We start from the raw sequence: 26,695 nt of genomic DNA, 5'->3' as shown, positions 1-26,695 counted from the left end.
AACTGATCAGAAAAGGAGATAGAAGTGACAAGATTGACCAAATCTGTCCTCAACTTGCCCTCTTCATTATGTCAAAGATTCACTTTTTGTGAATTTTCTGCTAAACATTTTTAGTAACTAGGTGCAGCTCATATGAAAGGTAAAAGAATTGTAGCTCAAGACTGTACATGACTTTCTACAGAAATTTTTGACATGACCACATACATTGCTTGTATGTTATTGTGCAGATAGAAAGGTCTTACCTGCTATTCAAGCAGTCTTTAATAACAAGATGTGATTAAAAGTAGGGTTTGTGATACAATGTATGAACTCACTGTACTGTACATCAAATTGCTGGATCTTGCAGAAGATTGCATGGAGACTATTTCTACAAAATCCTTTTCTCCTCTGTCTTTACTTGTCAAATAACTGGACTTTGCTACTTAGAGTTCAGGAAGCAATACTACAGCAAGAATTTCATACAGAAAAAAAATCCACAGAAGCTGTCTGAAGCGGTGCCATCTAAGAAATGTAACACCTCACAGGCATGTGTGTTTACATATGTGTGTGCACAGATACATTTCCAGGGACGTGTGTGTAAATATACAAATGTATCCTAGCAAGTAGACACTTTCCAGCATAAAGTATACTTTGCTTTTTCTGCTGAATCAATTATAGGAATAGTTATGTAGAATTTGTATAATGCCAATAATTCACAAAAACTCATTAGTTGTGTCCTAACAAGTATTAAAAGCCACAATTTATGTACCCTTCCTCTGACCCTTGAAAACATTATCAAAGAATTTACTGAAGAACAAAGAAAAGCTCTCCAAACATAACAACAGCTTCCAAAGATTGCATGGATATATTTCACCTGCCAAAATAAAAAGGAGCAGGTTCCTGCTTATTAATATAAAAAGACTTTAATGTAAATACAATATACACAAGTACATAGTATGCAACTAGATAGTATAGAAACTATGTATCAATACTTTATCATAAGATTTATTCAGTCGTATTTGTTCAAATGTTGTTATGCTTTTATAAAAACACCTTCTCAAACGACATAGCCATTAATTGTAATAGTTAGTGCACAAACTATGGTAGGCTTGTGAACCCGTCTTATATTTAGTCACCTGAAAATTTGCGTGCACAAGATATTCCATTTTAAAAAATAACCTTTAGAAAAACTGTAAGGTATGGAAAGATTTTGCTGTTTACACCGTTTAGCTTTTTGCATACATCTGGAAGGTTCTTTGTAGCTCACAAGAGAATCACCACATTTAACTAAAGTTGTGGTAAACAGCATGATTTCTTAATTAAAGTAATCATTAAAGAATACTTGTAGACCCCTGTATTCACTTGCTCTACATGACTGACTACAGCGTACCTGTTTCACTTAGAAAAATACTTGATAACTGAAGCCAAGTCACAGTTTTTAATAAATGTGAAGTGGTTTTAATTTCACTTAGTGCAGCCCCTTAGTGCTATCATCACACTAGGAAAACAGGCACCTGTAATTTTCCATCATTGACAGCTTTAAGGCTGTAGTAGCAGTTGCCTTTTGTCACTGGAAAAAAAAATGTGTAAGAATCAGCTTAACCTTATTTTTCATCAGGCAAGATGTATATGGATAATATCTTGAATTAGGCCAAATAATATGAGTGGGGTTAAAAAACAAAACAGGTTAGTTCACAGACTTTTCTACTCTGAATCTTAACTAGCAAATTTCAGACCACACACATGTTAAGAATGATTGTTTTACAGTATCTTTATTAATGGTTAGAGATAATAGGTGGATTGCACAGAAGAGAAGGATGATAGTGATAAGCTCATTGGGACCTACAGGACAAAAAAATAGCTAATTATTCAACAACATAAAACGTACTAAATCTGTGTCAGACTGAACTTAGTTTCAAAACTAACAGTGCTAAGCATTTTTTATAATTCCTGGTGAATAGGGCCCATTCTGATTGCAAAGGTTAAATTATATAATAAGATCATGTTAACATAAAATCTTATGAATGTAAAGAATTCAAAACACGTATAATAATAATAATAATAATAATAAAAGAATTTTCATTTAACCTTAATATGATGTGAAATGAAAATAACTGCTATTATGATGAACAGATGATATCAAAAATGACTTAGTTTTGTTTCTTCATACATTTTCATTATTTACATGAAATACGTGTTTTGTGACGTATTTAAATATACTAACATACATATACTTGGAAATCAAAACTATACTTGTGATTTCTCTAAAGGATTAAATTGAACTGTACAGAACATGCTTCTGATGTGGTGCTTCTGTATTATGCCCAGCATAGGACAGCCTCAAATTCAGACAGTATCAAAAATAATGGTGAAAAAAAAAATGTGTTCATATCTTGATGTAAATGATAGTTAGAGCTGTTTGAGAGGACAGGGAATATCTTGCATCATATCCTCAACAAGATGAATTTATTGGCCTTTATAGAATGACAAATAGTGGGGCTATAGATGTCAATAAATCCTGGGCAAAGCAGTAGATATCAGATGGAACTAAGCACTAATGCATAATTGATTACAGCACTGCTTGCACCCAGGAAATGAGTCTGAAGCAAGCTAAAACCACTTGGAAATGCTATTGTTGGAAAAATGTTTCTGAAAACAATTCACATCATTTTTGTTACTTCAATTCAAATGTCCCTTGTGAGTTGATTGCTTGTTTGTTGTTCGGATTTTGTAATTTTTTTTCTGACCTGTTTTTCTAATTTGAAGTTTGAGAAATTATATATTCACACTGGAAACTATTGCAATTATTTGTCGTAATTCACATCAAACATGACAGATAATATCCAGGTTCATAGCAGAAAATTCCAATTTCACAGCTCTGATAGCTTTACTTTCAAGTCCTACTTTTGTTTATATTGGACTCACTATAAAATTGGTACATTATAAAATGAAAAATAAAATTGAAGAGACTGCTAACAAAATGGGAAAGATAATCCTAACTTCTAACTGCTACAGGATATTCTAGCACTGTAAAATCACCATATAAGTTCACCTATGTCTGTCTTTCATCAAGCATTTCAAATAGAATGGAAGAGATCTTTCTTCTCCTTAAAATTAAGGCTCCTGTACACTTTTCCTCTCTTTATCTCTTTCTCAGAAATCTCACACAGAGCTGAGCAAGGTAGATTGACTGCCTTCATTTCTGAATGCATCTCAGTTTTTAACCCAGGGAATTGCACCCTAAATGTAGTAATAATGCTGATTTAAAAATCTGTGTAACTCAGACCTAAATGATGATTTGGAACTTAAGGAGAAAGTTATACATGAGAATAGATACACTGTCACAACAGCAAGCAAGCAGAGCCAAAATAAGTGACTTACCTGGCGACACCACAGCTTTCGAAATATTTGCAAATAGGCCAACACCATAAGACACAGTGGGGCCATGTATGTCACCAGAAAAAAACATGTGTGATACATTTTGGGGTAAACTTCAGCTGGAAAGAGAATTTAAATAGAAAGAGTATATTTAAGTATACATACATTTTGAAAATACTTTGAGCCAAATTAATAATATTTTTGAAAAAAAAAAAGCCAAATGACAGAAGTTTTTGTTGTAACAAATCAGTGAACATAGAACATGCTATTATCTATCGGTAGTTAACCAGTTACTTTAACCATTTCATCTTTTAATATGTCAAGAGGTTGTGTAACTATCTTTAGTTCTGCTTCTCTAAGGGCAGCTATGTATCTCCGAGTGAATTGTACAGTCTCTCATAAACAGAGAATAGGGACTACAGCACAGAAGTACATGCATATTAGAATCTCAATGAGAGAAGAGGAGGCATTTCTTTAAACATATTTCAGGGTTTTTTTTCAGTGGTGAAATAAATTTAATTTCAAGCTATATTTAATAATATATTATTATAACTGCATGAGAAAAATAAAAGCAAGTATTCAACCAAGTGTTCTAAGGGAATTTCCTGAGATTTGAACTCCACTTTAAGAACAGTGATTCTTTTATCCTGATGTCCTAATGCTGTGTCAGCTCCTGTGAATATATTATCATTTTAAGAATATTATATTTAAGTTTTTCCTTTTTAGATTATAGCAGAATATATGCAGTGGGTACCTGGAACACTTAATTTCATTTTTGTACCATCAAGCATAATCTGGCATTACCAAATGTTGATATTAGTTACAATTTATCATTTAAAAACAGCTTCAGAAAGGGAATGGACATTACACAAATCTACTATAATAGTAGAAGAGAAACTGCTGACCAGTTAGAAAAACTTCAGTATCAGGGAAATGGAAATTTGGTATAGCAAAATCTAGTACATGTTCATGGTTAGCAAAGGTAACAGAGACATAGCCACTGATAGCTGACAACTTCGATGGATCAGGGTTCAGACAATTCAGATGAGCAGAATTTGCCTTCTTACTTGCTCTGAGATTCCTCGACAAACCAATTTACCAACTCTTAACTGAACAGCTACAAGTACTAGCTCATGCTAATGCCCTTGGGGAAGGCCAACCATTCTGCGTAGTTACTTTATCATTGGCAATAACTTGGGTTTGTATATTTGCTGATGATATCAAAATGATTTTGCACTTCATGGAGTACAGCCTCACAACAAGCCTGTGAGATGGGGAAATACTGCTGTTCATGCTTCACAGGTGGAGAGATTAAGGATAGACTGGAGTAACATGACTTAATGGGATCACGGGAGGTCAAGGAGGGAGCTGAGTACATTCTTTCCAAGAAGGAGGTGCCACCTGCCTCATCAATACTCTGCAATCAGCCAGGCCCCTTGCAGGTAGAAGGACAGTATATATTTAAAAGGCCATCTGGAGTTTATGGCTTCCAGTTTAGCATTCCATATAAGGAGAAACATTAAATGAGCCTAGCTATCTACAAAGAACTGATGAGCCAGGTTAGAGGAAGATTCTAACATTTGCCTTTGAAGTTTAGCCACCTGGAAAGTGCCAGCTGCAAAACATCAAAGGAAACCTGTCCCTCCTCCACCCAGGGCAAAGCACTTTGTAGAACTTTTCTTTAACAAGAGTGACTCTGTTTAGCTTCTCAAGCCAAAGTAAAGCTTTAAAGCTGTTTGATAATCACAGTGGCAAGAAGGAGGAAGTACTGGTTTAGGATACTGTTCATTTATCCGCTGGGTAAGTTCCCAGCTCCTTGAATGAGAACATCAATCAGCCTATGGGTTTGGTGATATATCAGCTGTCTGACTGGAACCTCTGATCCTCTTACATGCAAGCAGAAAGGAAAAAAAAAATTGCCTTCCATGGGTCACTTAATAAACTTTGGGACAGGGACAGACCATTCTTAGTTGCATTAATCATCTTTTTAAGAAGAATGAGTGTTGCTGCCTCCTGTTTCCCTGAAAAGATGAAAAGGGAGAAAAAAAAAAAACAAATGGTCACAGGGATTGAACTGAGGTTAGCATTTCTACTCAGTACCAGTCATGTAGTATGATGATCTCTGCCTGATAAGTGATCAATATGCTGAAACAGGCCTTCTCTGTCTGCTGCAGGGATTATTAAATTTAAAACTTTGTTTTAAAGCTTTATCCTCATTACAATGCTCCAGTTCCAGCCTGCTGTTCAATGGAGCAAGGAGAAAGAGGCCTGAAACTTTGGTTTTTACATTCAGCCAGAATTTTACTAAGTGCACCCCTGCATACACACACACATGCACACACACACTCCAGTATGACACATGGTCACCCCAGCCTGACACATAGGCACCAATCTGACACACACACACATGTGTACACACGCCGATCCAAAAGCCTTTGATGCATCTTAGCAAATGAAATATTCCTTTAAACCACAGAGGCATAATGAAATTCTTTGACTCTTAACAGCTTCCCTAAGAATAACAATAGGAAAAAACAAGAATATCGAAATTTTTTGAGCATCTGTGGAGAGATTCCAAGCTTCCTAGTCTCAGGGAGCTGTAAATCTCTGCTAGGTTTTGGAGTGAAAAAGAGAAGCAAGACAGGTAAGAAAATATACTTCTAGGATGAAGTCTAATGAACAGAGATATCAGGAAATGGGTGGCCACAATAGAGAAAATCATATTGCATAGCACAGTGCCTTCTGATTTATGTTCCTACATTGCTGTAGTTATAGCTTGCTAATATTAAAGTAACATTTTAAAACATGATGTATGGATTGATGATGCTTGGATTATTCATTCAATACTACAAAGCACAATCTAGCATTAATAATATTCTAACTTCTGCATAAAAAGGGACTAGATATTTGCCTTATACTGTACATTTTCAAATCACTTGAAACTGTGTAGTCTGAATGTTCTCATTCCTTGCATTTATTCTGAACACAGGAATTTCTGGATTCCTTAGTATCATTCAAATTAGCCTGTTTGAGGTCATATATGAACTCTGAAACATTCTAACACTATGTAATACAATCGTTGTGCCTGTTTAAGAGTTGAAATATACACCTAAGGAAGATCCAGGTATCGAGATATAGAATTTGTTGGTTGGTTGGTTGTTTTGTTGCTGCACTGCGGGTAATATTTAGTATTACAGAATTAACTGCTAAATACTGATAAACAGGATGTATTAACTTTCATGTAATATATAATATTAATGCAATATTAATAATGCAATTTCCAGCTATGTTACTTTCTCCAGAATTAATAAAATATGTTTTCTACTATTTTATGAATAGTCTAGGAGAAAATGGTATACAGAAGTCTTTCCTTTGTTTCTACTCAACTGCATAGTGTTGAAAAAGAATGATCTCCATATTCTTTTTATCATATACAAAGCAGTTGGCTAACACACTTTGGCTAACACCCTTTTCATGAGACAGTTCTAGGAGAATGTGGTTAGCTGACTTGGACACATGATGAATTCATTTCAATATATGTCTGTCTTATTTTGGCACTTTATCATCAAATTCAGCACATAACTATCAGAGCCTTCTATAGAACTATGGCCAACACTGGCTCCTTAAATGAACCTGCCTACGTCACATGTTGGATCTTTCTGTATTCCTAAATAAAATATTATTAAGCTGTACTAAAAATCAAGAAACCCTCAAAGCAGAACTAGTGATGAATTTCATGTCAGGAATACCAGAAGCAATTAAGAAGAAATTAACCCTTGTTTTAGGCTGAACTATTGCTCTATTTTCTGTCACTGGCAGCTCTCCAATAGCATACTTGAAATCTTCTTCTTATTCAAGGTGGCCTCTATTCGAGCATTGTTAAGGAACCCACGTGTCAAGTGTTGAATAGACTTTCCTCCAGCCATTCATTAGACTTAGTGGTAACAGCTGGACCTAAGTCTGCATGGGGTAGAGCAGTGTCACTTGCTTTGACATCTCTGACACTTTCCTGGACACAGCTTCCTGTTTGTTACTCGTCCTTAGTACCTCATGTTTCAACAACTTTGCTTTCCTCAAATTAATATAGGTTTCCAAAACACTCATTTTAGACCTCCCACCTTGGTAGTTTACAGTTCAACATGCTTGGGACAGATGATAAATGAAGTAAATGCAGTGCTCTGCAAAGGTTTCCTCAGAAGTGTCCTAATTTTAGACATCTCAGATAATATGCAGCTGCAAACAAAGCAATGAACACCCAAATGTAATTCCTTTCCTCATCCACAAATTGACTCTCCTACAGAATTTTCTTGGAGTCTCTTGAGTATCTGCAGTTTCCACATCTTCACTTTTCTCTTTTCAAATGCAGCTTATACTTAGGAACATGAATTTTTCCTTCTTTCAACCTCCTGCTAGTTAACTTGCTTTGACCCGTTATTTTCCCAGAATCCAAAAATGAAAAAAACACAAACAGAAACAACAACAACAAAACTTATTCTTTGTAAGAATTATCTCTTTATTCCTTCTTCTGAGATCAAACCTCATCAGGCTTTTCGAACTATTGGCCTTTTATCCATGTTTTACTGCTCTTCTGTTTGGGGATATATCTGAATTCAAACCCAAGTTCTTAGTAGAAAAACTGGCTCATCTCTGCTTTGGCCCCATTCATTGTTTTAAGACATTTTCATTTCAATGGAAAGTACTTATGCTAATGACATTTTATTTGAAAGGGATATTAACATATTATATTATGTTGTATTATATTATCCTCACTGCTAATACATGGCTAACACTACAATTACTAAATTCTATTATATGAGCAACCTATTTACACATAGAAAAGTTCTTCTCTCAAGTCTATTAGTTCTAATAAACTAATAAGTTCTAATAAACTACTATGGGAAAGAGTGAAGAGAGGGTTATTATTTTACACATAACCAAAATGCACCAGCATAAAAAGTGGCATTGCATTATCATTAATGGGTAATTACTTGAGAAGGCAGGTATAAAACCTGTATAAAAGCAGATTTGTTGTTTTTAAGTGGAACAAAATCTTACTTCAGAAAATTTTCATGTCTTTTAATGTTTTTAATGTTTAATTTTAATGTAAATTATTTTCTCTTTATAATCAATTAAGAAAAAAAAAAAGTAATTCTGGAGTGTTGGCACTTCATTCCTGAAGCCAAACACAGAAAGAACTTTATTCTATGCATAAATATTTACCTTTGTCATACCCCTTTCCACCTCTACAAAGGTCTGAGTTAAGAATAGTAACAAAGTCAGAAGATTGTTAGATTGCATTTTGGACAAATACAATCCAGAAGGATGGAGTCTTGCAAACACACATGAGAGCTTTTATATATATATATATCGGTATATAATAAGTGCTTCAGCTCAAGCATATCAAGGCTGAAACTATTCTAGTCAAGTAAGGCACAAGAGACATTTTAAAATAGTTCCAGACCTCCTATAGACTGTATAGTTTGAAAGTAACACTTCTCTGTTGGAAATCAAAAAGATCTTGAATATACAGATCTTGAAATTTTGGAATTGTGTTCTCCTGACAAAATGCTCTTCTGATTCCCTAATTAATCAACTCCAGAGCTTTCTATCATTGTTGTTTCCTGGGCCGATTAAAAGAATCTTTGCTGCAAATCTAACCTTGAAGAGATGAAGGCATGGATAATTAGTTTTCAAACAAAATGGATGAACACAAATTGTACCCTGAGTGAATGCTATGAAAGAAAATAGTTGTATAAATACCGCAGCTTCCAGCAGCAGACTGGGATACGAATTTGTACACAGATGAAAAAAGCACATTAGAAGTAAAGAATAAACATGTCCTCTACAGTGAAGCAATGAGTATAAAGGTTTGCATTAACCTATAAACTTTCAGTGCATCTTTGCCTGGAATGGCTGCCAGACAACTAATGGTCCCTTGTTCCAGAGAACCAGCTGGGATGAAGGATATGAAAAACAGGGAATGTGGCACCTGGTTTCTCCTCATTCATCCCCTCCCTGGGCCCTGCAGAGTAGAAACTTTCAGAATAGCACATGGAAGAACCTTAATCATTTAAAATGGCTTAAACTAATTCATCTTAATTGTTCACAGGACTAGATTTTTTTCTACAGAGAGACAGCTCTGAAAGAGAATCTGTATTTTATTCTGCCTTGAGACTATTAACCACTATATACACCTTGGCAAACCTGATTTTATTTTCCTGTGGGTGAATAATGGTATTACTGGTGGTCACTTCATTCAGTGTCAAGGTCACAGCACGTAGCTCATATGCACTATTAGCACTGGAGTTGTGCCAAGACCCACCAGAGTCAGCTCTGAACCATTTGAGGAGGTGCCTACCATTATTTACTAGGTGAAGTCAGACAAAACAGAAGCAGTTCCTCCCTTGCATTCTTTGGGAATTCTCACACTTGGATTCAAACTTAGAACAAGTTAATCTGGATAGGCAGAATAATACTTCATCAGTTAAATCATTGGAAACTGATTACGTCTTCTAAGTTACTTAATTAATGCCCATGATAAAATCCAAGTGGTACACTAACCTTCTACCTCATATTAATGCCATCTCTAAATTCTGCAGTTGTATATAATTTGCATTGAAGTCCCAGGACATTTCTATAAAGTTTAAATCAAATATCAGCAATTAGCAAAATCAGTATCCCAGGTAAATGGAAGCTCTATTTGTATGTAGTTATTTCCGAAGGCTAAATACAGCCTTTGTATTATCTGCAATGTCCATCAATCACTGAGAATTACATAAGCATAAGCATTGAAGGGTGGGAATGTTTTTCACCCTTGGGAAACATTAACATGGTCAAGACACAAGACAGCCTCATCCATTTAAACTTGGTTTCAAGTACTTTTAGTCATAGCAATACAGAAGAAAAAAAAAAGAAAAAAAATGTACAAAGTATTTGAAAAGCAGTACTTCTAAGAAATATTATATAATTAAGAACATTTTGTGATATGCTTATCCACTCTGACTTCATTTTAACATATCCTGATGTATTTATTACATAACAGCAGTACAAATTCATTATTTATTTTCAAAGACACACTCACCTCCCCAGTGCTCATCACACACTGTGAATAAGGTGGTTTTATTGGCTAGTCCTGGGAACACACTGCTGCACTCCATAACAATAGCTTGAGGAATCATTATGATGCAGGACACAATCCAGATAATTATAATGCTGTTCCTTGCCCGCTTGGCTGTGCTTTTAAACATCAAAGGGTGACAAATTGCATACCATCGATCCAAAGCAATGCAGCTCAGTGTTAGGACAGACACAGAGACTGAAACTGTCTAAGAAAAAGAGAATAGTATATAAACTTTCTCCGAGTTTTAAAAAATAGTTATATTTTCAATGTAATTAGGCCTTTATTTGCAGTATTAAATAGAAATTGTCAGAAAAACTCTTCTTTTTAAAATACTTCTTACAGAATTACAAACTAATATATAAATCTCCTCCTATTTTGTGATACCTTTACCTGTTGCAGTCCCACTGGAATCAACAGGACAATTCACAAATTAAGGTGCTACCCAAGCTGAGAAAGTCAGATGCTCTAGGCAGAGTCAGATACTTTAAGAATAAAATTACGTAACTTAGAATTTACAAAAAATTACTTAAAAAAGCTACAGCCACTAATCAGATTCTTGCATTTTCTTTGTAAAATATCTTTCTATGCTAAACTCAGATACCAGTTTTCAATGGAAGAGGGGTCATTTTACACTTCTATTCAGCATAGGAAATGATCCATGACTTCGGTTTTTGTTTTTCACTTTGTACATTAGGCAATCATTTTACTTTCTCTTCAGATTTTATTCCACTAGAAAGGAGAGTATGAAAGTTTGTGATTTTGATTCAATCCAGCAGAGGATATACTTGTTGGAGAATGATTCTCCTTGACAATGTGATTCTTCAGCCTGCACATATCCATATTGTATCCATATATCCATACTGTATCCATAAAAAATATTAAATATATATTCAGAATTCTGCTGAATTGTTTTGATTTATAACGACTGAAAGACCAAAAGATTTGTCAATCTAGTATGGGCAGTCTGTTCATCTAATCAGATTTATTTAGAAAAAGTGCCAGTCATTTTGATGGAAATGTTCTCAGAAGTAAGTCCACTGATAATAAATGAGCAGTGTCACAAATTGCTTAAGGGACACAAAGTGATCAAATCCCAGTGCATGATGATAAGTATAAACTTAGTTCACAGTTCTTTAGGGTCTTGATTCTCTGTCATGGGCACTTACTATATGTTCCTGAAATTCTATTTATATATGTTTTATTAGCTTATACGCATTCTGAATTAGGTGGGTTTACCAATCAATTGCACCAAGAACAATATTTATTAAGCATAAACACATAATTTATGAGTGGAACAGTCCTTCAGCTCTATGCAGGTATCCTGAGGTATCTGCTCTAGTGGAGACAAGCTTCTATCACATAATCTCAGTTGGAATATTATTTTGTTCTTTTTTATAGCAATAACAATGTGTGTGCAAACACAGCAATACAATACCTGAAAGTAGGGAATCACTTTGCAGAGCAGCTGTCCAAAGAACCAAGTTTCTGTGATGTCCACTACTAAAGTCGCTGGAAGACAGGTAATTGTGACCAGAATGTCAGCCAGGGACAGATTTACTATGAAATAGTTGGTAACTGTCCGCATGTGATGATTCTTCCACACTGCAATACAAACTGAGTTTGAAAAGAAAAATTAGTGTGCTGTGAGTAACCTCGGTGATGCTTCCACAGGAAAACAATTGCATTCTGGAATTAAGGAAATATGTCCTTAGTTTAATAAAGAATTCTTGAATATGTAGTTTAATGTTTTGTGTTAAAGGAAATACAAGAAAGTAAATGGAGAGATATGACATGACTATTGTGATTAAAAGCAACAGGTAGCTTTCAAATTTTCAGAATTTCAAACACTAAAAACACTTTAAAAAATCATCCACAAAATTCTCCTGAAATACCACAATACTTCTTGTAAGAAAACAATACAATTCATTGTACATCAAAGATTCTTCTTTAAACAGTGATTCTTTCATCAAGTAATCTGGAAGACAATTCAAAGTCTCAGTAATCTTTCAGGGCTTAATTTAGATATATGAAGCAAATCACAGAACACTCCAGAAGAGAATGAGAAGGCTGTTCAGGAGATTGTCCAAATCTAAAATAGAATCAGAGCTAAACCATTCTCTGATTAAACTAACACAGATGGAAAAAATAGACAGACTTTAAGGCACATAATATGTTAAGACCAGGACTTCTTCCTAAGACCTTCAGATCCTAAGAAGGATGGTGTGCCTGAAAGCTTAAGTCCATCTTCTAGCTGTATCAGAAGATATAATAAAATATATTACTTCACCCCACAAATCCTGTGTCGCCTAAGTCTTTAGACCAGCACAACTGCAGTAAGACTAACCTCTAAGACATTCTTGGCAAGTTCATTATTTAAAATCTGTTACTGGGGAAGTTTTCATGTCTCTCTGTTCCAGTGTTTAACAATCCTCCCTATTAAAAAAAGAAAAAAAAAAGTTTTTCTATTCCTAATCTCCTCCTTGCTGCCTTTTTTTTTTTTTTTTTTTTTTTTTTTGGATACAGATGGCAATAAAGAGCAGTTTTGCCCTAAGGAAATGTTTCACATATGTGAAGATTGTTATCATATCTCTTCCCAGTCATCTCTTCAGATATCTTCACCTTTTACTGCTAATCATTTTCAGAACTGTTGCAGCCATCCTTGTTATTTTCTGGATGTTCCTCAAATTGGATCACAACCTAATTGTCAGAGTGCCTTGCCCAAAATTAGTGCAATACTGACTCAAAACATTCCTAAAGCTTTATTAGGAGCTAAAACTGGAACATTCCTCTTGAAGGCTAAATTTTAACATATAGGAATAATTTAGGGAAAGTAGAAAGGGACTAGGTGTCTTTCTCTAAGAGAAGCTGATCTTCTCAAGTACCCTTTTAGGATGTAGTCTTCCAAGTTTCATCTAAAATTCTGCTGTGTTACAATAGATACTCTTCTTGTCTTCCAAACTGTGCAGACTTTGAAGCAAAATCAGGATATCAAAATATAGCTTGCTTAAATTTAATCTTTGATATGCATCTGTCTTGCTATTGTAAATTCAAGTCAAATTCCCCTGAAAGGTTCTTTCCTGTCTTCGGATTGCTTTTGGAGAAAATTTGTCACATCTTTTATCTCTTCTATTGTGTTTTTTGTGGATACAGAATTTCAGATCTTTTTAGCTGTGGCCTCAAACAGCCTAAAGGCAGTGCCTATAAATCAAAGCATAAAGGAAATACTATATTAATCGTCTTTACTGATCATCTGGGTGTTTTACTTAGCCTAATGAAGTAATTATATGCATAGCATCACATGATAGCTACAAAATAACCATTCAAGGCTTCACCATTTTTACTTGGTGCAAGGGACTACTACTACTACTAAGTTATAGCTTACAACAATGGCTAAGGCTATTGGCTAAAGAAATATAAAAGACTGTACCCCTTGCCACTCAGGGAGAAGTAAGATAGAAAGCAGCTCTAAGTTCTTTTGAATTTTAGTTTAAAGAGGAAAGAGGAATCTAAAAGTTGGAAGAAAATTAATGTACAAGCATAGGTAACAGGCTTTGTTACTTTAGGTTTCTCTGTTTCCCCTTTTGACCTGATAAGTTCTTTGCAGCATAGACCATTTTTCATCCTCTCTTTGTATGGTGCTTAATGCAATAGCATCTTAATTTATGCATCTGTAAGCTACCATAGTACTTAAGAAATCTCCCAGCAATTTGTTGCATGAAAATATACATATAATCAATATGTGTAAGAGAGACTGTTATAAAAACCTGTGAAGAGAAAAAAAAAATTAAATGACCATCAGACTTTTTTTCCCCCAACTCATTGCCCTCTGCTGGTTGAAGTGTTGCTTTCAATTTGCACAATTATATGGTGTTTTCTTTAAATCAAGCATAAAGTGAACTATGAGGATTAGCAATGAACAGAATAAAATGTCATAAATCACAAAAAGGTAATTCAGTATATTCCTCCCCCGACTTGACGTCTTTCTGAGCCTACTACAGTGCTAAGCTTGTTCAACAGTCCTGGACAACAGTTTCATTCGTATACCGATAATCAAGCAGATCATCAAGAAAGTGTCTCTATTCTGTCTTGCAAAGCTGATCTTCTTCTGGGATTGCAAAACAGTCTTAATATGCTACTGAAGGTGGCAACTAGGTAAGCACTGAAAAAGGGGAAAATTGTCTTCTCTCACTCCTCTTTCACTCCTTTAAATATGCCTTTCTATTTCCATTTCCTTCTCAGCCGGTCCTGCAAGGAAGTGAAGGCTTCTCTATAAGCCCTAAAGAAACATGCTGGCTAGAGAATGGAAGTTTCACAGAGTATGAAATGCTGTTTATCAAGCAGAGTGAAACAGCAGAGAGCAGTATCTCTGTGCTGGGCTTAGAGAAGCAATGAGGAAACAAACAGGTAGTAAAGATTCTTAGCTGGAAGTGGATTTTACCAAAAAGTAATCCAAAATCATAAAGCAGGAAATGAGTCCAGCTCCAGCCTTGCTTAAAAAAAAAAAAAAAAAAAAAAAAAAAAAAAAAGGCAAATGGGAAAATAAGAAAATAACAGAGAAAATAAGAGGATGTGTGTTTAGTTAAGGCACAATATAGTGTGTTAAATGAAACTATTAGGAACTTAAATTGAAAAGCTACAAACTAGTAAAAGTAGCCCTGAATAAAAGCATGATTTAAGCTTATATGCAAATCTTTTACATGATCTTTGAACCCAGCTGTAAAGTGTGAGTTAGAAAGCAGGAGACAAGATATTAACATGGGCAGGGAAGAGGAGAGGATCAGGCATTCGAAGAAAATTGGAAGAAAAATGTGAGAGAAAAGAATCTGAGAAAAGTTCCTTTATTATGTATATTTCTGTAACTGTAACAAATCTCTATTAGAATGTAAATACCTGTCCAGTTTATTTCATTGTTTTCTATATTTTAGTTTTTATTTTATAAAAATGCTCAAAGCTACTAATGAAAACAAGCAGGCCAGTTTTCGCGAAAAGCATCTGGTTTTCCTGTGTTTACCTAATCAGACTCTTATAGTTGCTTTCTTATAGTGAAGTTGCCTTGTTTCTTTTAAGAGAACAGCTTTGAGCAAAACAGTTGCTATTCTTACCTCTGCCACACAGTGTCAGTGAAGGCTTGGAAACTAGACCGAGTTCCCAGCTCAGTCTGGTTTGACTTGTGGTAGTTCTCCTCTGTGAAGTGTTCTGTTCTTTCAAATTCACCCCTGCAAATGTCCATCATCTCCCTCAAAAATATCTCGTGAGCAGGTCTCAGGAAGGACTGAACACAACAAACTCAAATCAGAGACAAAATTTGAGACTGTTGTTGTATAAAACCATAAAGAAAACTTCAGGTTCTTCATTCTATCCCTGAAGAAAAAAAACCCTCAAATACCACGGTATTGCAAAGGTTTTTAGATTGATGTTGCTCATGTGTAAGTTTAATCCCTGTTGATTTAGCATCCTGGGGTATTTTAATTAGAGGCTGTAATGCCATCTATTCAATTAGCATTATTCATTGTATCTGAAGCTGAATGTGAAAACAATTCAAAGGCTCCAGCTGGTATAAAATGCAGCTGATTGCCTCCTGGGAGATTTAGGATGTCTTGGGCATATTAAACACTATGATACAGTCCTTCCACTGGAAAATAGTTGGCTCAGCTGTCAATTATGTTCTGCATGTCAACCCCTTAACTATTTCTCTAATGGTCCAGAAGTTTCATCAACTTATTATTCAATGGGTGAACTTCCAATTGGACTTCTCAATCCAAAGGAAAACATAATTTCCATAGCTAGTAATGCCTGATATTTGTGTGTATAGATGAATGACATCACCTCTTACCTCATTTTTGGTAAATAAGAATGTTAAATCCCAAATGCCTATAAACAAAGAACTGTTATTTTCTTTCTTCATCATAACGAGCTTTGAGACTTACTTTTGCTTTATTAAATATTAATATTAATTTAATATTAATATTAATTTAATCACAACTGATTGTCTAAAATATTGTATTGATACACAGAAGTTATATGGAAGTAATTCTGTGGTTATAAGCACTGATCAATGTCTTCAAATGCATGAGGCAGAAATTTCATGGTTTATAATCAGTGGTGACAAGAAATGTTTAATTGTTTTGGGTTGTACACCCTCCCTTCCTCCTCTTTCTCCCCTCTCCAGCCAAAAAATATGGTTCTTTATATGGCATTTTCCTTTTGTGTGTGTGTATGTGATTCACATTACCTATTGTGAATCAAGGTCTTGATGGTGTGGTATCACTGAATCACAGAATGGTTGAAGTTGACCTCTAGAGATCACCTAGTCCAACCCCTCTGCTCCAGCAGGGACACCTAGAGCACGTGGCATAGGGTGGCATCCAAGTGGGTTTTGAAGATCTCCAGAGGAGACTCCACAACCTCTCTGGGCAGCCTGTTCCAGGGCTCTGTCACCCTCACAGGAATGAAATTCTTCCTCATGTGGAGATGGAACTTCCTGTGTTTCAACTTGCACCCATTGCCCCTTGTCCTGTCACTGACCACCACTTAGAAGACTTCAGCCCCATCCTCTTTACATTCTCCCCTCAAGTACTTATACATATTGATCAGATCCCCTCTAACACTTCTCTTCTTCAGGCTAACCAGGCCCAGCTCACTTAGTCTTTCCTCATAAGATAGATGCTGCAGTCCCCTAATCATCTTGGTCGCTCTACGCTGGACCCTGTCTAGAAGCTCCATGTCCTTCTTGTCCTGGGGAGCCCAGAACTGCACTCAATACTCCAGATGCGGCCTCACCAGAGCTGAGTAGAGGGGCAGGATCCCCTCCCTCAAACTGCTGGCAGCACTCCTCCTGATGCAGGCCAGGATCCCATTAGCCTTCTTGTCCACAAGGGCACATTGCCGACTCATGGTTAACTTCTTGTCCACCAGGACTTCCAAGTCCCTCCCCACAGAGCTGCTTTCCAGCAATGCAATCACACTGGAAGAAAAGCTGAGCAGATAAGCAATCAAACAGGATTTCAATGTGCTAGAGCCTCTCTGCCCACTGAATGAATGCACAATATTGAAAGGGAAAATGCTCTACCTGAAGCTACTGTCATTATGATCTATTCCTGTTTGAGAAACCTTCTGCTTTAATTTAAGAGTCCAAAATTAGGTGTCTAAGTCTAAGTGAATTTTGTTTCTATTGGATAGGCTTTTTGGATGAGTCTTTCCGTAATTATGTTGATGATCTTGAACAAGGAGTGAGAAGCATTTTAACTAAATTGTAGGGGATATTTAATTAGGGGAGTTTGTGTCCAGCAGTAAGAACAAAAGATCTGAAAACACAAAGACTATTTCTGTGAAAAGGAAGGGATAGCTCTTTCCTAGGCTGTCAGTCTCATAACCACTGTGAACTTGTAAACTCACACATTGCTTCATTTTTACATAGCTAATCTTATCTAGAGAAAACAAATCTGATATAAGATCAGGTTAAGTTTGAAAAACTAATAGAAATGGTGACACAGAGAAAACACACTTTTTATACACTGTTTGTTGCAATAAAAATATATTTTTAAAAAAATCTACAGTTGGTAATAATGCCCAGCAGATAAGAACTGTCCTTGTATACGTGATGTGACAGCTGAAAAGATGGCTAATATTCTTGGCTATATATACAAAGGAATCACATAGTCTGTCAGTGAGGTGATAGCTCCTCTTCATAAGACACACTAGAAACACATCAATAGGTTGGAACAAAATCACAGAAGCATGACAAAAGCGGTAGGTAGTTAGATCATGCTCCTGATGCATCATAAGTAAAAAGGTCCATGTGAAGAGGATTCATCACTTTTTTTATAGTAAAAAGTCTATAAATACACTGAAATTTTAAGAAATATATTTGAATAACACCGAATAAATGAAATCTTATTTTCTCAATTGTCAGCCTAACTGAAATGTACTTATGAGGAACTATCTCTCACAGAAGGCAAAAGGAAACTACATAAAGAAAAACAGGTATGTAAAAACTAGTCTGCTTATAGCAATATAAGTCCTGACATGCTTTCTAGCTATCAAGTACTCCATTGCACTCTGAGTTTTAAAAGGAATTGAGATTTGGGGGTTGTTGGCTACTTTTGTGCTCTTCTATCAACTTCTATATTTTATAAACTGCCTCATTGCTATGGTGTTAGACAAGAACACAAGAACCACATTATACTTGCTGGAAGCTAATCTCTATAAAGCAGAATTGAGAGCAATAGCACAATCATATAATTTGCACAGGGTTCCTTTTCTACCTCAATCACATTACGTAATTTTAAACAATTAAAGTTCTGATGGGAATGGGAGTTCTTACCAGAAGTTCAGCTATGTAACAAATGCAGTCAGCTAAAAATCCCAGTTTTGATCATCTGTGGAGGAACTGAGAGGTACCATCACACAATTTCTTGAGCTATCTATACTGATAAACACAGTAAATTGTCCCTCCATACAATTACACACTTACATATGCCCACAAATCATTACAACCATGAATTGACGTTACATTTCTAGTCATCTCTGCAGAGGCGGCTGTACTGAATGATCAGTATTTCATAATCACATTTGAAGTATTTAATTGTCTTTTCGCAATAACAATAAAATGCATACAAAATAGTGAGGCACACTTCATATTAGAGATGTAAGAATCGTAAATATAGCTGTCATACTGCATGATTCTGCAATGAGAAACTCTCACACTTCACTATGATTCAAATTAAAATCTGAGTGGCTCATTAAAATTAAGGTGAACTTTGTGACTGAAATGCTGTGCATCTTTAAAACCTTATGCTTCAAAATGAATCCGGCAGTCAGTATTAAATGAAGCTACATTACAAAAAAAAAAGTTTATTTTTAATATGGGCTTAAGAATTCCCTTTTTTTTTTTTTTTTTAGACTAGACAAAGAAAGTATAATTGTGTAAGCCAATGGAATGCTATAGCAAATATTCCCAAACTTGGGCTAACACTCCTGAAGTCCATTTCAAGAATGAGGAGGCAGAGGACAGTTTTGCCAGGGCCAAATACACCACTCAGTCCCGAAATTTTTTCCTCCAGCCTGGGATTCGGCCACCACCAGCTCTAATCTGGCGCAGCCAGGGTAAGCTGGGGCCAGACTGCTGGCAGAAGAGTTTTGGGAGACACCAGTGAGAGCAGTGAGGGGGTCTTATTTACTTGGGAGCTGCGTTTAAGCTCAGGTTCTTGCCCTTAGCTCTGGCAGAGAACCATGTTGCAAGTACGCCTGTGCCTGGTCATGAGCTTGGCTGATCCAGGTCATTATCCTGACCCACCTGCAGCTTGACCTCAGACCTACCTCATCCCTACAGACCTGCCTGGTGATCCCTGGGTTGTGGCCATCACTGGACTTGCCCTGCTTTCCTTGCTCTGGCACAGTGGGACTGTGCCCTTGTAGGTGATGGCACTGCTCTGCCTGCGTGGCTGTCACCCTGGCCTCCTTGCTCACCTTCCCAGGAGAGCAGCCTGCTCTGGCTGCACTGTGTAGAACACTACATTGCGCTGTGAGAAATTGCTTTTGTGAGAAGTGCGGTGTTGAAAGCAAATAAATCAGCTGCTAATAAATAACCAGAAAAACGCTCCACTTGACAAGCAGCACAGAAAATAAACACTGCTTAAAAAAGTTAAGTGACATTCCAAAGCTTTCTGTTTTGGAAAGATGGTAAGCTAAGGCAAGAGGCGACAACAATCTTGAGTTACATTTCATTTGGCAGTGTCCCAGAGACGCTTCTGTCTGAAGGGCACCTCACTGACCTGAAACTGCAGTTTCTGGTAGACATAGATCTCATGGATCTCAACAATCTCATTAGAGCAGCTCATTGGTTGAAGAGTTTGCTATTTACTTCCAACTTAACTTGCTAAGTGAATATTTGTGTGCTTTCCTCTGCCATCCCACCTGAAGTCCTAGCATTTATGACCAATTGGTGCTAGTTGGTTCTTCTGAAGGAACTGCTGCGTAGCCAGCCCTTGAGCTGAGGCTTATGATATATCAGATAAGAGATAATAGTGCTGTAGACAGAAGAAAGGAGGAGTTTAATGGAGAGTTTATTTTAACTATTTTGTATAGTTTTTTATAGTTTTTGATCCTTGGGACTGGGACTTTTTCCATTTGTTCAAAACCCAGTCTCCTCCAGCAGAACTAGTGTCTTTTGGAGTGATGTTAGAATACAAGTGGTCAAACTGCTTAATATTTTACTAATTATTAAGGTATTATTCAAGTACACTTTTTTTTTTTAATCCAATTGCAAAGCCAGCCTCTATCAGGTGTAACTGACATTTCTTTTGGAAGAATTGAAATGAAAATCAACAAAATTCATACTAATGTTCAAGTTGTCAGATGATCTCTTGGAGCTCACCTTCCTTCAGTCCTCTCCCTTTTGCCCTTTTTCTGAGTCAGGTTCAACAGGTCTGCCCTATGCAGAGTTGCCTTTTAACATAAAGGATGTTAATGGAAAGTCCCCTCTGGTCAGAAGAATTATATAGTGGAAGTAAACTTAGGCATCTGGATATGAAAATCTGTACAAGAATAGTCATCATTTTAAATCAACTTAATCTTTTGATGCATTTCTTCTCTAGATGTACCTCACAAGGATGCTCATGGCTGTTTCTTGTTAGTAATCCTCAAGTTACGCAAGCATCAATGTACATCAGTTGAAACCCTACATCTTACATAAATGAAACTCACACATTCTATATCATATGTAGACAAAATTATATCAGAACCATATCATTTCCTATGTGGTACCTTTTTTAAATACAACTAAGCAATCCTAGTTACTCAAATTCACCAAATATATTTAAAATCATATTAAAGAAAGACTTGAGAGATTACAGTTGCCTGTTGATGAACACTGACTTGAACTCAGGTGTTAAAATTATAAGCAAAACCTTTCTTCTGCACCCAAGAAGAAATCAGGCCTCAAACCATACAGCAAATAACAAACAAATCCTCTTGAGCTCTGTGAGTCAGCCCGAGAACTTTGAGGAAAGAACCATGGTTTGGTTCTGTAAAGATCTCAGCATAATGTGGTGCTAGGAGTTACTGTAAAATAGATATATATATATATAAAGGACCTATCTGGAGAAGACTAATTCTCCATCAATGGGACTTATTTTCATTCTGAGCTGGAAAGAAAAACAAATATCACCAAACTCTGTGGCTAAAGAAAATCTCTGAGATCTCTCTGTACTGCCCTGCATGGTCCCCACGCAATGTTGTGGCGTGTCAAGCTGGGAGGTGGCAGCACGCGTGTCCTCAGGCTCTTGGCTCCTGTAGGCTGTGAGGAGGCCCAGCAGACCAGCTGGCAGGAGACCAAGCGGCAGCCTTGTTCTGCACTAGGTCTTTGGTGAGCCCTGCTGTATATTTTGATTTTGGTGAATGAGGGAGGGTTCCCTGAGGGAAAGCATTTCATCAGAAAATTTCTGGTTTATTCTAATGAACAATTTAAACAAGAACCATTCACATTCTTTGACTGTGTAAACAGAGTTAAATGTATGGAGCTGAACAGTTTTCTGTTAAAATCCCTTAAAAAATCTTAATCCCTTAAGATCTTATTCCAGTTTCTAAATGATGCTACTAGTTGAAGGGGAATGATCATGTCCAGTGACTAGAGACCTCCGTGCATCCTAAAAACATCTTTCCTCCTTTAATTTCCTGCTTTTCTATTTTTAAACAGTCCTGTGCCACATGTTCTAGATGTCCTGCTTGAGCAGGTGGATTGGTCTACATGATCTCTGGAGGTCCCTTCCAACCTCAACTATTCTGTGATTCTGTGAAACAATACTTACAAACAAAGAAGAAACAATTTACTCAGCTTCCATACCCAGTTCAGAAGTCCTGCCTTGAATTATCTTTGCCAAGTAGTTGCAAGAGCTCTATGGCATCCAGGATCCTTAATCTTGTGTGCAAAACAGAAAGTCCTAACCCTCAATACCTATTCTGTTTCTAGGGATATATAGTGACCAACCGAAAATGAAATAGGACATGGAGACAGCACATGTAGGTGTTATCATATGAGCATTCATATACTCTGTGTATCACTGGAATTCTGTCTTGAAATCTCAGTCAGTAGTTCTAAGAAAAATGCTGTGGCTTGAGCTTTTACACCGGAAGTCAAAACATAGCCATGCAACAAGGTCGTGTTTCTTTTCAGTGGCTCCGGATGAAATATCTGGTGGCAGCTGATGTGGCACACATGAGCATCAGTGACATGAAGCGTTTGAATGTAATAATCAGACTTGCATTCAAATGCAAACCCTCATTGATGGTTTTCCTTTTAGCTGGTTTTGCAGCATTTTGGACAGTGCACTTCAATTCTCCTAATTAAATTGAAGGCTAAATGGCAATGCAGACTTTGTTGTGTGCTACTATTAATAGAGAGAATTCCTGTGGTGCAGCTCAGCCAAAAGTCCAGTAGATGTCAATCCAAGTTCAAGCTTCTGATTCTACCTTTGGTTGCTAATTAACTGTCAGCATGTTTTATTCCAGTCTATTGCTAATGACTGAGGGATGTTCTGTGCCTTCCACTTGTACAGATGTTACTGAGGGCACACAGTGAGTTTCCTCATTCCCTGCAAATGCACTATTGAAAATGAGAGGCAGATATCTCATTTTGCAGATCAACACAGGAAGGGAAAACTTCTTCTATGGCTTCCCAAGTACTATCCAGATAGTACATTGAAGAAGCAGAACTAAAGTGCTGGCTTCTCATGCTGCATTAGACCAGCTACACTGGTGAGAGACTGGTGAGCAGAACAACACTGAGGATGACACTACAAAACATTAAAACTCTTGTTAAAACCAGCCTCTGCCTTGTGTTCAAAGCGGAGGTCCAAGAGTAAATTCCAGATGAAACCGGGATACGGATTTTTCAAATAGGAATAATAAGCTCCTGGAAAATGTCAAAATGTGTATTGCTCTATACCAGATACCAGTAGTCAAAAAAACAAAGAAGGTTTCAAAAAATACCTTTGGAAAAGGAGCATATCCTTTCCTCTCCCCAAACTCACATGAGGCTGCAATCAGAGCATTAGGAGGTTTCTATATAAAGATGAGACAGTGCTCAACTAATGAGCACCTGCACCCGCAGACCCCACAAACAACCCTTTGCCTGTAAACAGAAGCAGCACCCTGCGCGAGTGAGGTCTGAGTAACCCACACAGACAACTTTGGCAGAAACAGCAGCAGGTTCAGCACAAAGGACAAGTGCATGGACAGTCAAACGTCAACTTCTGCACCCTGTCCCCCCCCCCCAATAATAATAATAATAATAATAATAATAATAAAAAGACACCTTGCACATATTGGGGGGGGGGGGGGCCATTTCCATTTTGGCACCAATATTGGCTCTGTTTTCAAATGGAAAGAGAGAAAAATGCTTATCCTTGTGGCTTTCCCAGGGAAAAAGAGTGCAAACAGGGTGAGAGATTCTATAGCAAAAGATTTGACCTTGAGCCTGGAGGACAGCCTGTTTACAGGATGAGTGGAGGTAAACAGGTGAAGACAAATCCTATCCCCTCCTCCAAAATCAGACTTTGCTCTGGATCAGAATGAAGGATGCTTTTCTTTTTAAAGCACATGCTCTTTGGGAATGGCTGTTAGTGCTGTCTATCAAGCTCACTACTGAGCAACAGAGAGTAAGCAGATATTCAGACTGCTGAATAACGTAATTCCTTTTGCTAAATGCACACTGGTTTGATGCATATTCGGTATTTATCAGGAGCTAGCATGCCATTACAGAATCAAAATAGCAATATCAGTCCTTTAAAAGAAAAAGAGACTTCTAAATTTGTGCCTTCAGCCTCCTTGGCAGTGTACAAAGCTTGCAGATGACAGCCCTGCTATAAGTAAATCCCTTCTAAAAACATGAATGAGAGACCCTTAGGGCAGAGCTCTGTGTATTAGTGCGCCACTCTTTGCATGAGAATATCACTGGTGTAAATAAAAGAGAAAGAAATGCGAATGGCCGTGATAAGCAGATTCTTGGGCGTAATGAGCTCCCTGGTGGTCACACGGCATGCGTGTTCATTCATAAATACGGGGTTTATGAAGACCAGTATATTCCCATTCCACAAAATGAAATGGAAAGCTCTGCAGGAATGGGAAAGAGCTGGTGGGGATGGAGACGCCTCAGGAGTGGGGTGTATGTGAGAAGGTGCTTATGAGTTCTTGGGGTGTGCGCGGGTGTGTGTGAGAGGGTGTGTGTGCAAGTGTATGTGTGTGGGGGTGGGAGGATGTGTGTGTGTCTGAGTGTGCATGTGAGTGTGAGCGTGCCTGTGTGTGAACGTGTGTGCATACACGTGTGTGCTTACACGGAGCTGTGTTGGCGCCATCCTCACAGACACATTTTCTTACAGCCCGGTGTATATTAGCCGAGTGGCGCCGGGAGGGAGGCAGGGGGAGTTAACCCCCATCCCGGGCCGCCTGCCCGTTCCCAGGAGCCGGAGCGATGGCGGAGCGGGGAGCGAGGCAGGGGCAGAGGGAGCGGGGGGCAGCGGGTGGGGGCGGCTGCTCCGCCCTCCGCCTCCAGCGAAACTTTCATTCACCAGCAAGAAGGACCCTCCTCCCGCTCCTCCCGCTCCTCCCGACGCCGGCAGCCTCCGCACAGCCCCTGATCCTCCCTTCCCCGCACCCCGTCGCCCCAACAGCCCCAACCGCCGTCGCCCCAACCGCCCCAACCGCCGCCCCAAGGGCCCCAACCGCCGGCTCCTTCACGGGTGACTGGGCGCGGGGCGCGCCGCCTCCCTCGCCAGCCTCAATGAGCGGCGGGTGGGCGCCCAGCGCTCGCGTCCTGGCCTTTAGGACACACATAGCGCATTTATTGCTCCTGGAGCGGGGGGAACCGGGGCAGCCCCGCGGGCAGCAGCGCGGGGGCGAGGCGGCCTCGCCAGGAGCGTTCAGCACCTCTCCCGGCGGACAGGGACGGGAGGCGGTGGCAACGGGCAGGGTCTCCCGACGGCCCTGAGGGCGCCCGGAGCTCCTGTCCCGCTCCCGGGGCGCCCCGCTGTAACCGGGAGCTTGCGGCGCAGGACGTGTCCCGGGCGGGTGGCTCCGGGCGGGCTGCGGGGCGCGGGGCTCACCCAGGACGTTGCCGACGAGCGCCACGATGAAGACGACGATGTAGCCGGCGATGAGCGCCCACTCGTACTCCTTGGGATGCAGATACTCCTTCCAGAGGTAGCGCACGAACTCCTCGTCGTCGTAGTCAGCGGGAGCGCTGAGAAGCGCCTCGCGCGTCCCGTTGAGCTCCGGTGAGGAGGAGGAAGAGGAGGAGGAGGAGGACGCGTTCGCGCAGGGCGCGAGGCGCGGGCCGGACATGCCTGGCGGCGGTGCGGCTCGCGCGGAGCCGCTCAGCGCTCGCCCGCGCCCGCCCGCAGCCCCTCCATGGAGACGCGCGACTGCCGCGCGCGGCGCCGCGCGGAGCCACGCGCGCAAGTGACGCGGGAGCGCGGGGAGCCAATGCGGGGCCGGGCCGCGCTCCGCGCCGCGCTCCGCGCCCGCGCGGGGGAGGCGGCCGGAGCCACCGGCGCCCCCGCCCGCCGCCTCCCCCGCAACCCCCATCGGGGCTCCCCGTCCTGCCCGGTGCCTCCTGGGCTCTCGTCATGTTTTGCCCAGCGCACGATCTGTAAAATCAAAGGGACAGGAATTCTGGACATGCCTGTCCTGGATGAAAAAAAAAAAAAAAGAAGAAACCAAATCTCTCCTCTCCAATAAAAAAATCTATTATCGAGGTGATTTGTTAGTTTCATCTCTTCCTAGATGAACAAGTAAATGAGCAAGGTATAAGCACCATGTCCCCCACGAAACAGCACACCTGCTCCCACCAAGGCAATTAAGCAACAAGAAGTGTAAGGTCTGCGTCTCTGCCAGAATGAAGGGACTGCTGTGCTCCTCTAATTCCAGCACACAAGCATCAGAGAGAGTCAAGGATTCAGAAGCACTCCAGTGCTTAGCTCCACACAGTACTTAATCACAATTTATAGGCATACACTCCACTCTGCTGACTGCAAAGTCCAGCGTTGCATATGCAGGCCCAGTGTTGCCACTGAGCAACAACTCAGTGTTTCTATACATCTGCTCTTCTTGCTTTAGTTCCCGCTCTGTAAAATAAAGAAAAAAAAAAAAAAGAAAAAATCGAGAAAGAATAAAGAAAAAAATCTTTTCTGTTCCACAGGGGAGTCGAGAGAATTTCTTAGGATA

At 38.9% G+C, this 26,695-nt stretch overlaps 1 protein-coding gene across 1 annotated transcript in view; it reads right to left on the bottom strand.

The window, feature by feature from the left end:
- HCRTR2 (hypocretin receptor 2) overlaps window positions 1–25,813 on the bottom strand; it is a 30,889-nt gene extending 5,076 nt beyond the window's left edge. The window contains exons 1-4 of the mRNA XM_010222409.2: window positions 25,576–25,813; window positions 11,913–12,091; window positions 10,439–10,682; window positions 3,361–3,476 (exon numbers count right to left, since the gene is read on the bottom strand). Coding sequence (XP_010220711.1) covers window positions 3,361–3,476; window positions 10,439–10,682; window positions 11,913–12,091; window positions 25,576–25,813 — 777 coding nt within the window. The remainder of the gene's footprint in view (window positions 1–3,360; window positions 3,477–10,438; window positions 10,683–11,912; window positions 12,092–25,575) is intronic.
- Between the last annotated feature and the right edge of the window lie 882 nt (window positions 25,814–26,695).

The sequence above is a fragment of the Tinamus guttatus genome, unplaced genomic scaffold (assembly GCF_059628265.1).
Source record: "Tinamus guttatus ecotype Peru unplaced genomic scaffold, ASM5962826v1 Tinamus_guttatus_pri_ptg000383l, whole genome shotgun sequence".
NCBI lineage: Eukaryota > Metazoa > Chordata > Aves > Tinamiformes > Tinamidae > Tinamus > Tinamus guttatus.
This window is presented reverse-complemented; position numbering and strand designations above follow the sequence as displayed.